This window comes from Diabrotica virgifera, chromosome 5 (genome assembly GCF_917563875.1).
Source record: "Diabrotica virgifera virgifera chromosome 5, PGI_DIABVI_V3a".
Lineage (NCBI taxonomy): Eukaryota > Metazoa > Arthropoda > Insecta > Coleoptera > Chrysomelidae > Diabrotica > Diabrotica virgifera.
In genome coordinates, this window is record NC_065447.1 from 123,317,064 (window position 1) to 123,332,375 (window position 15,312).

General features: G+C 31.9%; 1 protein-coding gene across 3 annotated transcripts in view; it reads left to right on the top strand.

Annotated features, from left to right (window-relative positions):
* The window catches only part of LOC126884366 (histone-lysine N-methyltransferase SMYD3), a 435,662-nt gene that overhangs the window by 388,435 nt on the left and 31,915 nt on the right, over window positions 1–15,312 (top strand). For all 3 annotated transcript variants that reach the window (XM_050650298.1, XM_050650296.1, XM_050650297.1), the window contains one exon: window positions 5,887–6,049. In XM_050650298.1, the coding sequence (XP_050506255.1) occupies window positions 5,887–6,049 (163 nt within the window). The remainder of the gene's footprint in view (window positions 1–5,886; window positions 6,050–15,312) is intronic.

Sequence of the window (15,312 nt, forward strand, 5' to 3'; positions counted from 1 at the left end):
AAATCTGACGATTTGAAGTCAAAAAGTGAGTCAAAAAGTTTCACAAAAAAAAGTGAATATTTCTCGAAATGAACGTCAGATCGAAAAACTAAAAAATACGTCTTCAATATTTTTCAAAAACCTATTGAATGGTACTAACCATGACCTCCCACGGAGAGGGGTGGGGGGTAAATTTAAAATTTTAAATACAAACCCCGCTATATTTCGCAAAAGGAACATCAGATCGAATAGCTGCAAAATACACTTTCAAAATGATTTTGAAAAATCTATCGAATGGTACCAAACACGACCACCCACGGAGGTGGGGTGGGGGGTTACTTTAAAATTTTAAACTGGACCCCCAAATTTTTATTGCAGATTTGGATTCTTTACGTAAAAATAAGCAGCTTTTATTCGAGACATTTTTTCGAATTATAAATAGATGGCGCTATAATCGGAAAAACGATAATGTTGAAAATGAAAAATTAAATTAAAAAATGGAAAGTCCCCACTAAAATGGAAAATTTTACTTAACTTTTTTTGGTTTTAGGACCTAATAATCACAACCCAATAGGTCCCCATAACGCTCGAGTGACTGCAAATTTAGCATACTTTGCTCCCCTACCATTATGACTTGTTACGGATATACCAAGGAGCATCAATAATGTTCCTCAGTACTTTGTTTTGAACTTCTTTTTTCCAACTTTTGATAATTTTTTATTATCTCTTCATTAAATGGGACTAATAAAAAAATTTTTTAATTTTTTTTTCAAACGTTTCTCGGTACGTCGTAACAGGTAGCACACCACCACTCATAAAAGCCTTACTTTTTAATGAAATGGGATGTAACATTAAAGATGTTTTGTCCAAACCAATTCTTGTTTAGTTCGAAGTTTGTCTCTATTATGTCTCACTCGTGGCGCATGTATACAGGGTGATTGATTAGTGTGATGAAGCTCAGTAGATCTGTTATAGTAAAAATTACAAAAAAAAGTTATTAACAAAAATTGTAGGCAGCTTTAAACTTCACATTTTAAAATTAGTTACAATCTTACAGGGTGTTCCATAAGATGGTGGCAGACCAAACTTATGTTTTTTTAAATGGAACACCCTGTATTTTATTTTAAATTTGAAATCTACTTAACTTCCACATCACAAAAATGTCAAGTTTTATTATGTTATACTGGGTATTTAAAAAGTTATAACCAATATTACCTGAAAATCGTATCAAGTTTAACTCCCTGTATAATTAAAAAGGAGTATAGGAACATTGATCTATTGCAACCATAGTTTTTTAATAATTGTTAAAAATTATAAATCATATTTGTTTTCATAATATTCGTTAAATCAAATACAGGGTAAGTCAAAATGCAAGTACATTATTTTCTTGGTAATTTTAAATAGAACACCCTGTATTTTATATCTCATCGAAAAGTACTACTATCGTACTTCAAATTTTATGAAGTACTCCCTATACCTAAAGTTATCAGTTTTCTAGATATTTTTATTTTTCCATCAAAGTATTAATTTGGTAGATATTTTAACGTTTACCAATAATTATTGTGAGTTGGCCATGATTGATTTGTCAGAAACTGACAGTTTGACATTATTGTTTATTAACTCAGTATTGGGGTACACCGTAAATTAGCAACAATTATTATTTAGTAATTCAGTAATTAATTCAATTTAAATTAGCAATAATGAATTTTACTACTGATGAAATGGTAGATATGATCTGGATTTAGGGGGAATGCAATAAAGATTCATTACTATCAGCTAGAATTGATTAAGAACATAGCAACGAATAGCACAAACGAATAGTACTTTATGAATGGGACTTAGAAAAATTAATGAGCAGAGATTTTTTTGATTATGTCCTATTTGGTGATGAAGCTACATTCCATCGAAACGGTTCTGTTAATAGACATAACTTTCACTACTATTCTACAAGTAATCCATACCACATAGTAACACATAGTCAAACAAGATGGTCTCTAAATGTGTGGGAAAGTATCGTCGGTAACCATGTAGTAGGACCATATTTTTTTGAAGATAACTTAAATGGTGAGATTTACTTAGATTTTATCGTAAATCAGTTACCGATATTACTAGAAGAGGTTCCACTTAATATACGTGAACAAATGTGGTTTCTACATGACGGTGCTCCTGCGCACCACAATGAATTAGTACGTGGTGAACTTAATGATCAGTTTGGTGAAAGATGGATCGGAAGGGATGGACCGGTAAGGTGGCCCCCAAGGTCACCAGATTTTGGACTCATTTTTTGGGGGTTACGTTAAGAACGAAGTGTATAAAATACCTCCAACAGCAAGGATGATACTGATACCAACTGGATGATATGAAAAATAGAATCCGAATTGCATTTCAAAAAATTTCTTTAAAAATGCGTAATAATGTAAGCAAACTCTTTCAATGACCGCTTTCAAGTGTGCAGAGATGTTTTGGGAGGTCATTTTGAACACCTTACTTAAGTAAGATAAGTTTAAATTACTGTTGTTTTATATTTTTCTATGTGTTATTTTTTTTTTAATTTTCCGTCGGTTATTTTTTATAAATTTTATTTGAAATAAATTGTTTTCTTGTCTGTGTCGTTATTTCGTTACTGAATTAATAAACAATAATGCCAAACTGTCAGTTTCTGACAAATCAATAATGGCCAACTCACAATAATTATTGGTAAACGTTAAAATATCTAAAAAATTAATACTTCGATGGAAAAATAAAAATATCTATAAAACTGATAACTTTAGGTATAGGAAGTACTTCATAAAATTTGAAGTACGATAGTAGTACTTTTCGACAGAGATATAAAATACAGGGTGTTCTATTTAAAATTACCAAGAAAATAATGTACTTGCATTTTGACTTACCCTGTATTTGATTTAACGAATATTATGAAAACGAATATGTTTTATAATTTTTGACAATTATTAAAAAACTATGGTTGCAGTAGATCAATGTTCCTAAACTCCTTTTTAATTATACAGGGAGTTAAACTTGATACGATTTTCAGGTAATATTGGTTATAACTTTTTAAATACCCGGTATAACATAATAAAACTTTACATTTTGTGATGTGGAAGTGAAGCAGATTTCAAATTTAAAATAAAATACAGGGTGTTCCATTTAAAAAAACATAAGTTTGGTCTGCCACCATCTTCTGGAACTAATCTGTAAGATTGTAACTAATTTTAAAATGTGGAGTTTAAAGCTGCTTACAATTTTTGTTAAAAACTTTTTTTTGTAATTTTTACTATAACATATCTACTGAGCTTCCTCACACCAATCAATCACCCTGTATACACGACGGGATTCACGACGAGCTTACACTATCTATATCAGAATCTATTTACACGATATTTAGGAAAATTGGTTTATGGGGATTACAAGTTATGATAAACGTAGAGAAAGTACAGGGTTGCGAAAATTTTTATAGATTTTGGTGGGTAGGGGTCTTTTAATGCGGCCGATATTATAGTGGTAATAACATTGTTGTCAAATCATCCGTTTTTATGGAAATCTAATGAACTTTCTTATTTCAAATGGAATACCCTGTATATTTTTTTAGTTTTGGAATCCTTAAGGGATACTGATTATTTTTCATATGATATTCCCTATACCTAAATGCCATAATTTCTGAGTTATTGCTACATTTATTAAAAAAAAATTTAAACAATTTATAAAAATCAATTTTTTCGGCCCGGGTAGACATTACTTTAAGTTCTTTGGATCATTGGGAACAGAAAAGGTCTTTTGTAATTTTTCTTTAAAGTTAATCGTTTTCGAGTTATAAACAATTTAAAACAAAAAAACGAAAAATGACGATCTTCAAGGTTCAAAAACACAAGTAAAAAAATTATTTTTGAAATTACAAAGTACCTAAATTCAAGATCAAGCCTTCTTCGATCAGATACCTATAAGAATGTTTGGCACGTTTTATTCTAAAATATTGTTTTTTTAATTATTAATGAAGCGCATATGAGAGAACGGGCGATCGGGCTGCATTAACAACTAAAAAATAATATTTTAAAATGAAACAAGACCAAATTTCTTATCGTTAACTGATAAAATAAGGCTTGAACTTGAATTTAGGCACTTCGTAGTTTCAAACTTTGTACTTGTGTTTTTGAACCTAGAAAATCGTCATTTTTCGATTTTTTTTTCAGTTTTAAATTGTTTATAATTCGGAAACGGTTAACTTTAGAGGAAAATTACAACAGACTTTTTTTGTTCACAATGATCCAAGGAACCTAAAATAATGTCTCCCCGGGCCAAAAAAATTGATTTTTATGATATGAGAATCCCTTAAGAATTCCAAAACGCAAAAAATTTACAGGTTGTTCCACTTGAAATAAGAAAGTTCATTAGATTTACAGAAAAACGGAAGATTTGACAACAATGTAATTGCCACTATAATATCGGCCGCATTAAAAGACCCTCACCCACCAAAATCCATAAAAATCGTTCTAGCGGTTTCCGAGAAATTACCGTGTTGCCAGACTTTTTCGCAACCCTGTATATCGACTGACATTTGGCAAACATTCCAGTTCCGGTTATACCGAAAGTGAACTACAACTTTGTTATTTATATAGAACACCCTATATATTATTGCATTTTTAGATTCTGCATAAAATTTTAGATACAATTTGTATGAGGTAGGTACTATAGGACAAAACTTATTTAAGAGCGCAGTCGCAAATATTTTACGGCTATCACTACTTTTTCTTTCTTTACACGGCTAATTACGTGTAGTAAAATTCCCACTGGTATAGATGTGTACATAAACATTACTTGATAAGGACATTGTCCCCATTAACTTAGAGATGACTTTTGAATGTTCTTAGATAACTGTTACGAATTATTAATTCAATTAATTAATATGATAACTTTTTCACTAACTATATATTCAGTGATTATAATAATTTATATAAGCTATAAAAACTAATACTTAATCGAGAAACGAGGAAAAGCGATAAAATGATTTTTTTTAATAATATATTGTTACTATAGAACGTTTACAAAATTTTGGATATCTTTAACAACAAAATACGTGGATTAATAACAAATACGTGGTAACAATAAACAATAAATAACATTTTATTAATTTCACGTCTTAAATCAATTACAGTACAAAGACACTATCAATATTATTTAATAAACAACTCAAAAAATATTCCTAAAGTTGTGTCAAATATCTAAAATTGTCACTATCTTGTCAGCACATTCTGTTCGACTGAGTGCGTTGTATGACAAAGATAGAGAATGTTCGATTTGGAAAATATTACCACGGATATAGTGATCATTTTTTTCGAATCATGAAAAAACTAATAAATATTTTTGAAAAATTTAACTGCACAATGAAAGTCTACATTATTACCGAGGGCCGAACGTCCCTTAGAATAAATAAAAAGTTTGTTTTGAATGAGATATTTCAAATTAAAAATCACACTAAATTTTCTCTTAGTTTTTCACCCCCGTAACTTATTAAAATAAACATGATAGAAGTTTTCAGGGACTTTCGGCCCTCGGTAATAATGTAGTCTTTCATTCTGCGTTTAAATTTTTCAAAAATACTTATTAGTTTTCTCAGCATTCGAAAAAAATGAATCCCATTTAAATAGCATTGGAGCCAAAAGTTTGCGCCGATCCCCTTAATATTTTTAAGGTATTCGCATTAATTTCGCAAGTTAATATCGCATCAATTTAGAAAGATAATATCTCGAAAACCTTTTAGGAAAACACAAAGAGTAGGTAACGTTCTTTTAGGAATTTACCTACATCTAAATCGAATTTCTATGCTGCCTGGTACGCCTGTACTTATGTAGTATAATATATTTTATATATTTTTATATTCAGTAAAAATATATTTCCTTAATAGCTATTCAGTTCTAGATGTTTGCAAAGTGTGTTTAAAGAAACAAAAAGGCATTTTATATAAATATAATGTAAAACACATTAAAACTTTAGATTTGGCATTTGACAGCAGCATTGAATTTGGTAAATTCGAAGAAGCCACCGAGTACGGATTGCAGTTAATAAAAAGTTTTTAGTAAGTACCTATACTTAATCCTATTATGTTTTCATCTTCCGTACATCATAGCAGACGTGTAGTAGTTATGAATGTCGATCTTCTTCGTTATTGCTTTTTTGGCGCTGACTTCTGAGTTTCTCATATTGTTGGCATGACTGGTATGATGACCAAATGCGTTTAATATATTTACAAATGTAAATAGTATAGTTAAAATAGTATAATTGTTCAATAGTTCGATCATCCCTAGAGTATGCTTCCATTATTTGGTCTCATTATGAGGTTGACAAAGTCTTAATTGAGAATATTCAAGTGCGTTTTGCTCGATACGCTAGATTTAAATTGCAGATTCACAATAATTTTAACAACAATGATGTTCTTCAGCAGTTGAATTTCTCATTTCTTGTAAATAGACGAATAAAACTAGAAATGCTTTTTATCTATAAACTAATTAACGGCTTTGTTAACTTTCCTGAATTACTATCGGAAATCTGAATTAATACAAACAGTTACAACTTACGAAATCCTTCTGTATTCAATATTGAGTATCACCGTACTAATTATGGTAGAAATGATCCGATGACTAGAGCTCTTAGGCACTTTAACACATATACCTACTGTTGATCCATTTTTTAGTTCAATTTATTCTTTTAGGCAATTGTTAAATTTTGTTGATAATGTTTAGTTTGTTTATGGTGTTACATCATATTTTTAACACGTTTTATATTGTTTTTTTATTGTATATGTTAGAATTTAACTATGTTAACTATTTTATAATTCATTGTATTACTTTTCTGAACAATGGTGAAACCGTTAATAAATAAATAAACACTCGCAAGTCGTCTTCCACCGTTCCACCTGGTCCTTAAATCGTGCTCTGGGCCTGCCTCTTCTTCTCACTCCATCCGGTATCTGGCTATAAATGTGTTTCGACCGATCCACCTCATTTATTCCCTCTAAGTGGCCTAGCCGCCGCAGCCTGTTTATTTTGATAGATCTACCAATACTAGGCTCAGTATAAAGGTGGTAAAGCTCAAAATTATAGCGTCTACGCCATAATCCATTTTCCTGCACGCCTTTATGGATATGTCTGAGGATTTTACGTTCAAAACAGCCTAACCGTTCTTCATCACTTTTTGTTATCGTCCACGTTTCTGACGCGTAAGTGTCAGTGTCTGTATATCAATATTTTTGTTTTTTTTTGTGACTATGTTTGATGTTAAAAGTTTCTTTAATCCATAGTATGTACTCTTTTGCTAGATATATACGTCTGTTAATTTCTGCAGTTACTGTATTACTTGGGATGGTTTGTGAGCCTAGATGTACGAACTCTATTACTCCTTCAAAAGTATATGTTCCAACCGTTAAATCTTCGGGTTCTGCTACTTGATGATTATTTATGACCTTCATATACTTAGTTTTATTAGTGTTAACGTGTAGCCCCTTCTTTTTGCTGCTGCTTCCAATGCCGTGAAGGATTGAACCAGGTCCGCCTTTCGTCTTGCAATGATATCAATGCCATCTGCATACGCTAGTAGCTGTACACTCCTATTAATAATGGTCCTTCTTGTTGTTATTCCAGATTCTCTTATAGCTTTCTCTAGGGCAATGTTGAATAGAAGGCACGATAGGCTATCTCCCTGTCGAAGATTTGTGTGTGTGTGTCTGGAAAGTTCTTGATATTCCATTCTGCACTCTAACCTTGAGAGGGTTACTTTCACCAACCTCACTAATTTGAAATTCACGTCCCATCTGTAGAATTCCCTCATCTTCCCAGCTCCAACATCTGATTGGCCATTTTTAGAAGCCACACAGGTGTAACCAGAAAATGGTCCCAATAAAATTTTTAATTTAATATTATTTTATTAAGTTGAAAACTTTGACTTCTACCTAGCAGATGTCGCTGACACCGAGACTATTTCGTTGGTTGCAATACGAGGCTGGTCATCTGGATTATTTCAGTTTAGTTTAGAGACAGCAACATATGCCTTCTCTGAGGAAAGACTAACGAGTTTTAAAACCGTTCGGTAAATGTGATTGTTGCGCTCTCTAAACGAACTGAAATATAAGACGGCTTTGGCTTCGTATTGCAATGAGGTGAAAATGGTTATTTATTTTTAATATAATATCTTCATACAATTTCTTGCTGGAGGCAGTTTTATATTTAAGTGAGTAGCTACAATTTCTAATTGAGACAGTCTGAACTCTCCAATACCTAAACTCCTCATATGTAGTCCATTGAATCCAGCGGCGGCTCGTGGGTCAATCTTCAGGGGGGTCATTTTGGTTTGAAAACTTCAAACTGTTGATTTTTTAAAGTATTTAAAAGATCTTTTAGCATTTATATTTTAGATAAAAAATACAGACTTAGATAAAACTCAATACTATTTACCCTAGTTTTCCGAAAATTAAATTTGTCTTTTTTTAGAGTAAATCTTTTAAAAAATATAGGAAAAATGGTATGAACAGGTTATTGACTGATATATAGATAGGAATATTTATAGTATAATAAATTGTAAATTTATTAAAACGAAACTTACTTTAAATATTTTTATATTTTAAGTCAATTCTTCTATCCTTTAGTTCTGCAAAATAGTCTATGACCTTCTCATTGAAATTTGGAATGCTCTTGACAAGCGTTTTCTCGATGCTCAGCATAGACAAGGCACTAAGTCTAGGTTGTCCCATCGTATTACGCAGGAATGTTTTTACTCTTTTTAAAGTAGAAAAACATCTCTCACTTTCCACGGTTGTCATAGGGAGTGTGCACAAAATATTTAATAACTTCACTGCTTCAGAAAATGTTTCAGACAAATTCATGTTAATAAAAAGCTGAAGTATGGCTACTGCACCAGCACTATTGCGAAAATCCTCACGACAATATAAGACTTCAAGTTCCGATTTTAGTTTGGAAATATTCACTGTGGGATAATTAGCCGTCACCATTTTTAAAATATTTTGCGGAAAGTTGGTAGTGTATGCTTCAAATTTCTCTATGTAGAATAACTGTGAAATCATGAGATGATCATTGAAACTAAACCTGTGATTTATTTCAGATATAATAATATCACAAATTTCAAGTGCAGTTCGTCGCTTTGGATCCTCTGCAGTAGTTTTTCTTTTTTTTGCTGTTGATGTGCTTGGTACTTCTGATTCCAAAATAGTATTTCTAATTATTTGGATATTGTTGTTAAAAGACAGGATACAATTTTTGACAGATATAACATCAATGTCTCGCATTTGCAATTGTTTAAACAATATATCAACATGGGGCATTATTTTATGGAAAAAATTTAACCAAAATAAAAAATGCTCATCTTCCAAATGTCTTTTTAAACCAGTTGCTTGATTTATATTGTTACCATCTTGCTCCTCATCAATAATTTCCTCTAAGCAAGATTTTAAATCATCTTTATAAGTGTATACAATTTCAACACATTTTGTATTGAAAGCCCATCGAGTAGGCGCAGCTTTAGGTAGCCTTACTTTAACCACTCTATCCAGAACCATCGTACGTTTTGGAGATCGGCCGAAAAAGGACGAAAATCCGTGTAAATTTGCAAAAAATATTTTTATCGGTTTGTGTTGACTCGCCGCTTTTTGGAGGATAAGATTAAATTGATGGGCATAGCAGTGAATGAAGTGTGCATTTGGGTATATTTCTTTAATTTTTGTTTGTACTCCTCCCAGTTTACCGCTCATGACTGATGCACCATCGTAACTTTGGGCAATCAATTTTTCAGGTGCTTCATTAATTTTTAATAATTGAAGTTCTTCCAATATTACATTAGTTAAATGTTGTGCTGTAGTACCTAGGGGGTTAACAAATTTCCAAAATCTTTCATGTACAATACCAGTTAATACATATCGCAATATGATAATCATCTGCGTTTTATTGGAGCTGTCTGTGGTCTCATCTACTTGAATGGCCACAAAATTTGTCTGGCCAATCTCCTTCATGATATGAGTATGCACAATGGCTAACATTGATTCTAAAATATCGTTCTGAATTGTTTTCGATGTTCCTTTAAATACTGTACTTTTTTCAATGTGTTCTTTAAACATTAAATCCAGTTCAGAAACAAAATCGATAAGGCCCAGAAAAATTCCACGATTATTGGAGCTGTCACTTTCGTCATGACCGCGCAATGCAATTTCGAAAACTCCACAAAATTTTACACAGTCGATTAGTTTGTTTAAAATATACCTATTTTTAGATACCAATTCATTAAAGTCATGCACAGATTTACGATATACACTATCAAGTTGCTGTCTTATGTTAACACGTCCTAAACTTGCGTAACTCATTGATGAATTTATATGAGTAGTTGAAGAGGCATGTTTTGTAATTTTCACTTTTAAATGCTTAATGTCAGTTACTCCATTTTTCGCCCATACAGCGTCATTCGAAAACAGTAAACACGGATAGCAAAAAAATGCATTTCTCACACTGCAGCCACAAATCCAATCAGCAGACGGTAACTAACTAAACGTGAGGCCGTCGACTCTACTAGAGGTATACGACGGAAAGGTCACTCCCACTCTCGCCCACGAAATTGCTATCTGCCGTCTCTTTTCTATTTTACATGCATTTGTCCATAAGCCATAAGAACTGTATATAGACAATTTAAAATACGGCCCAGCCACGGGCTTGTGTATAGCGCGAGGCGCGACGTTATTATATCTATTATATTTGTTTTGCCAATGCAGATTGCTGAGAGAGAATTTTATATTTCAGAGTGAAGTTTTAGATAAAAGATATTTTTAATAAAATTGGTATTTTTATGAGATTATTTTAGGGGGGTCATTGACCAATTGACCCTAAGGAGGAGCCGCGCTTGATTGAATCACAGTTTTTGCTCTAACTTTTAAAGAACCGCTTTGAACCGCTGGATTGACATGAAATTTGGCATACGTATAGTTAACATGTCAAAGAAAAAAGTGATAGTGTGCAGATGTGTGCTTTTGCCCTGGGGGTGAGTTTCACCCCATCTCGGGGTGAAAAAATATACGTTCAAAACAAGTACGGAAATGGATAAACTTACTTATTCTAAGCAACTTTTCTTCTATAGCATTTTTTTTTTCAATAAGTTAATACTTTTCGAATTATTTGCGAGTAAATTTGTTCATTTTTCAACAAAAAAACCCGTTTTCAGACGGTTTTTTGCAAATAACTCAAAAAGCATTTTCTCGAAAAAAACATTCTTAGTAAAAATATAGCTTATAAATAAATGAAAAAAATGTTGTATGTATGAACTCCCTAGACTCTAGACCCAGTAGAAGCAAAGTTGTAGTTAATGAAAAATAGGTTCATATTCGTCAAATTTTCAAAGTGAATATTTCAACGTGAAATAACCAAAAAATGATGCACTTTTTGGGGAAAACTCATTAAAACTTTTTTAGTGTTTAAAAAAATTTTTATTTTTGTTTTTTAAAAAAGTTTCTAGCATCAAAAGTAAGCAAGATACACTCAAAATAGAGTTCAAAATAAAGGGGAAAATCGCCCCCTAATTAGTATATTAAGTAAAGTAATTTGTGAGTTTCATCGGTTCAAAGAGCTTTTTTGACAAAATTTGGTTTTAAAGTAATTTTTTTTTTTAATTTTGAAAATAATGCTGTTTTTGGAAATACCTTAATAGTATATTAAGTATGGAGAACGGTAAGGGTTTTATACCGATCGAAGACAATTGTTTGGAGGAGGAGCGGAGCGACGACTCCAATTATTGTCTGAGATCGGTTACCCTTAACGTTCGACATGCTTATAACGTTTTTTGCACGATTGATACCATTATAAATTATAAAATTAAACATTTTCGTCATATTGACTAGTTTCATTCATTTTATCAAGATAGATACTTTGGTTGTTAGGTAGTAACTAGGGTGCATAACAACAATGGAGAATTGAGTTTTTATTTAGTTGTCAATAATTTTAAGTACAATTTTGATTATTATAAATTAAAATATGAGCGAAAGTGAATTTGAAGAAATTGAACGGGCTTGGGAAGAAGGGTGTTCCGCAATTATTCCCGAAAAATCCAAAATCCATTATCAAAATACCTACCAAAGTTTTAAAAAATGCTGCGAAGGCAAGAATTTAAGAATCGAAGAAAAGACTCTCTGTTAAAAGAGTTTCTGTTAGAAGTGAAACCACAGCCCAAACAAGTGGGATTTCATTAAATAATTTAACAAATTGTACCATAAGTTTCAATATTAATAAATAATTCGTTAGTTTTCTTTATTCTTTCAAAAAATAAATTAAAATTAAGAGATTTTTTAACTCGACGGTAAGTGAATTACTTACCGTCGAGTTGGAGTACTTACCGTCGAGTTGGATTACTTACCGTCGAGTTGCTAGTAAATGTGACTTATTGACGTAAAATCTGTCACGGTAAACAGTCAAAAATGATCAATCATGCAAAAAATTTATTAGTGATACCCAAAAATTCCACAGAGTAAAAAATGTAGGTTTTGCTTTTGTGATTATTTTGGATTTTTTGTTTTCTGTAAGACAAATATTAGTTAAGATATAGGTGTTCAAAATTTGCATAGACTAGTGATTAGTGACCAGTTCAAGCCCTTTCCACTGCAGCTCCTTCAAAAATAAGCACTGAACCGATGAAACTTACCGATCATATAAACAATACATACACGAGTAGAGCAATTTGTGAAGTTGTAACGATTAATTTCATTTGGGTTGCTAATTAGGGAATGATTTTCACGATTTTTTTACCAAATAAAAGGGACCAACTTTATTTTAAGCGTAACTTCCTTACTTTTAATGCTAGAAACTCTTTAAAAAAACAAAAATAAAGCCTTTTTTTAAATTCTTAAAAAGTTGTAATGAGTTTTCCCCAAAAAGTGCTTCATTTTTTGGTTATTTCACGTTGAAATATTCTATTTGGAATTTGGTTAGGATGAACCTATTTTTCATTAGTTACAACTCTTCTTTTACTGGGTCTAGGGATCTCATAAATACACCATTTTTCACTTTTTTTATGGGCTATATTTTTGCTAAGAATGTTTTTGTTCGATAAAATACTTACTTTTTGACTTACATATTTGCCTAAAAAACATCTAAAATTGTGATTTTTCTGTTAAAAAATGAACATGTTTACTCGCAAATAACTCGAAAAGTATTAACTTAGCGAAAAATGCTATAGATCAAAAGTTGCTTAGAATTAGTCAGTTTATCCATTTCCGGACTTGTTTTGAACGTATATTTTTCACCCACCGAGAATGGGCGAAACTCGCCCCCATGGGAAAACACACATCGACACAATATCACTTCTCTTTTTTGATATGTTACCTATGTGTATGTCTAATTGCATGTCAATCTAAGCGGTTCTTTAAAATTTATAGGTTTTTCAATATTTTATCGTCAGCTAACGGACTAATGACACTCACGCTCAAATACAAAATAAAAATACACAGGCACACGTACACCATACCAATGACCTCAATAATGGTCCCACAGGCGAACTTTCAGCACCGTAAGACATCTTCTGTAAAACTTAATGTTGCTATGAGAAGGTTCGATGTTGCCTTGAGCTCTCGGAATAACATGCAGGAGATCTGTTTACCGCCAACACCACGTTGGTGTTGGCGACAAGCTTATACATATATAGCAGATCTAACGAAGTCCTTAAATATAGCAAACCTAACTATGACTTGTAAAATAGATAATGGAAGGTGTAGAATAGGCTAATTAGGTATACAATTGAAGAAACACAAAAGATATTAAAACAGTTATCTTCAATGTGCAATATACTTTTAAAGAGCTGAAACATGTTTTAAACAGAAAATGCGAACGATGTTTTACTTACAGTTCCAGTCATACCTTTAAACTGATAAGACGTGCTAATAGTTTAAAGAGACTTTAAACCGAATGTCTATTAAGTTTCGTTGTTTTATTAAAAACTCGATTAAAATTTAATAAAAGTCTATTTTTAAAAGATCAAATTAAATTGTTTCCCCCATTATGGGGGAACAAAGCTCATTATGGACATCGTTTTAGACAAAATACCTTTGGATGTGAATAATGAAGATTGTGCAATGGAAAATGATAGTTTTCAACCCAGCGATATAAATAAAAGTGCTATTTTTCCGATAGAGAACAAAAAGGATATTACGTATTTCAACTTGGTCTCAGATAAGTACAATTTAGATAATATTTTGGTTTATATTGAAAAAATTGGGAATGGAAATTTGAGTAGACTACATCCCATGACAGTTGGCCAATTATTTAAAAATATGAAACTTACAATAAGGGCCGGTTGTTCGAACGCTAATCAACAATGATCACTATCAAATATTTAATTACTGTCACAACTGTCAATGTCAACTTTGGTTGGGTTGCTGAAAACATAATTGATTATAATTATGAGATTAGTTAATCAATTAACATAACAATTATTAACATAATTCATTAACTAATTTCATAATTGTAAGCAATAATTATGTTTTTAGCAACCCAATCAAAGTTGACATTGACAGTTGTGACAGTAATTAAATATTTGATAATGATCATTTTTGATTAGTGTTCGAACAACCGGCCCTAAAAGTGAGAGACACGGATGGCTCACCCGGGCTGGAGTGCAGATGTTGTCGATGATTGTTGATGGTTTGTCGTTTCTTATTTGACTAAATCAAAGCGTTGGGGGTTACTTGCGAATATTGCATTACTTTACAAGTAATTGTTGAACGCATAATTTGAGAAGTGTTGTAAATAGCGCAGTATGTCTTCTTTTGAAGCTGAACAAGCTCGGATAAAAAAAGATACGATGAAGTAATGTCAGATGAAGATATTAGTAACCCGTTTGGGAGCAGTAATTTATCAGATGATTTTACAACAATTATAAAACAAACCTAAGCTTTATTTTTGTTTAGAATAAATCAGCCATATGTATGTACTTGTACAGTTTTTTTATGATTCATAACTTGACATCAAATTATCCTATTTTGAAACCGCAAACACTGAAGTGTTCCCCTAGACCGGCGTTTTTCAATGGTATAATACATAAGATTGCACTATCTATGTCTCTTCACCTTCTAACGCGGCCTGAAGTAAAATTTAGCTGTGAGACACACCCGTAAGCTCACGCGGTCCGGCAAGATCACAGCACCGTGAGACAGCATCTGTGTCACGCGGGGCTTAACGTGTAATAATACCGTTTTAACCGAGAACCTACCGTTTTAACTAAACCAGATCAAAATAAATCAGCTATTGATGGTACATTCGTTACGGCTGATCTAGTCAATACAATTAATTGGTCTATACATACAGA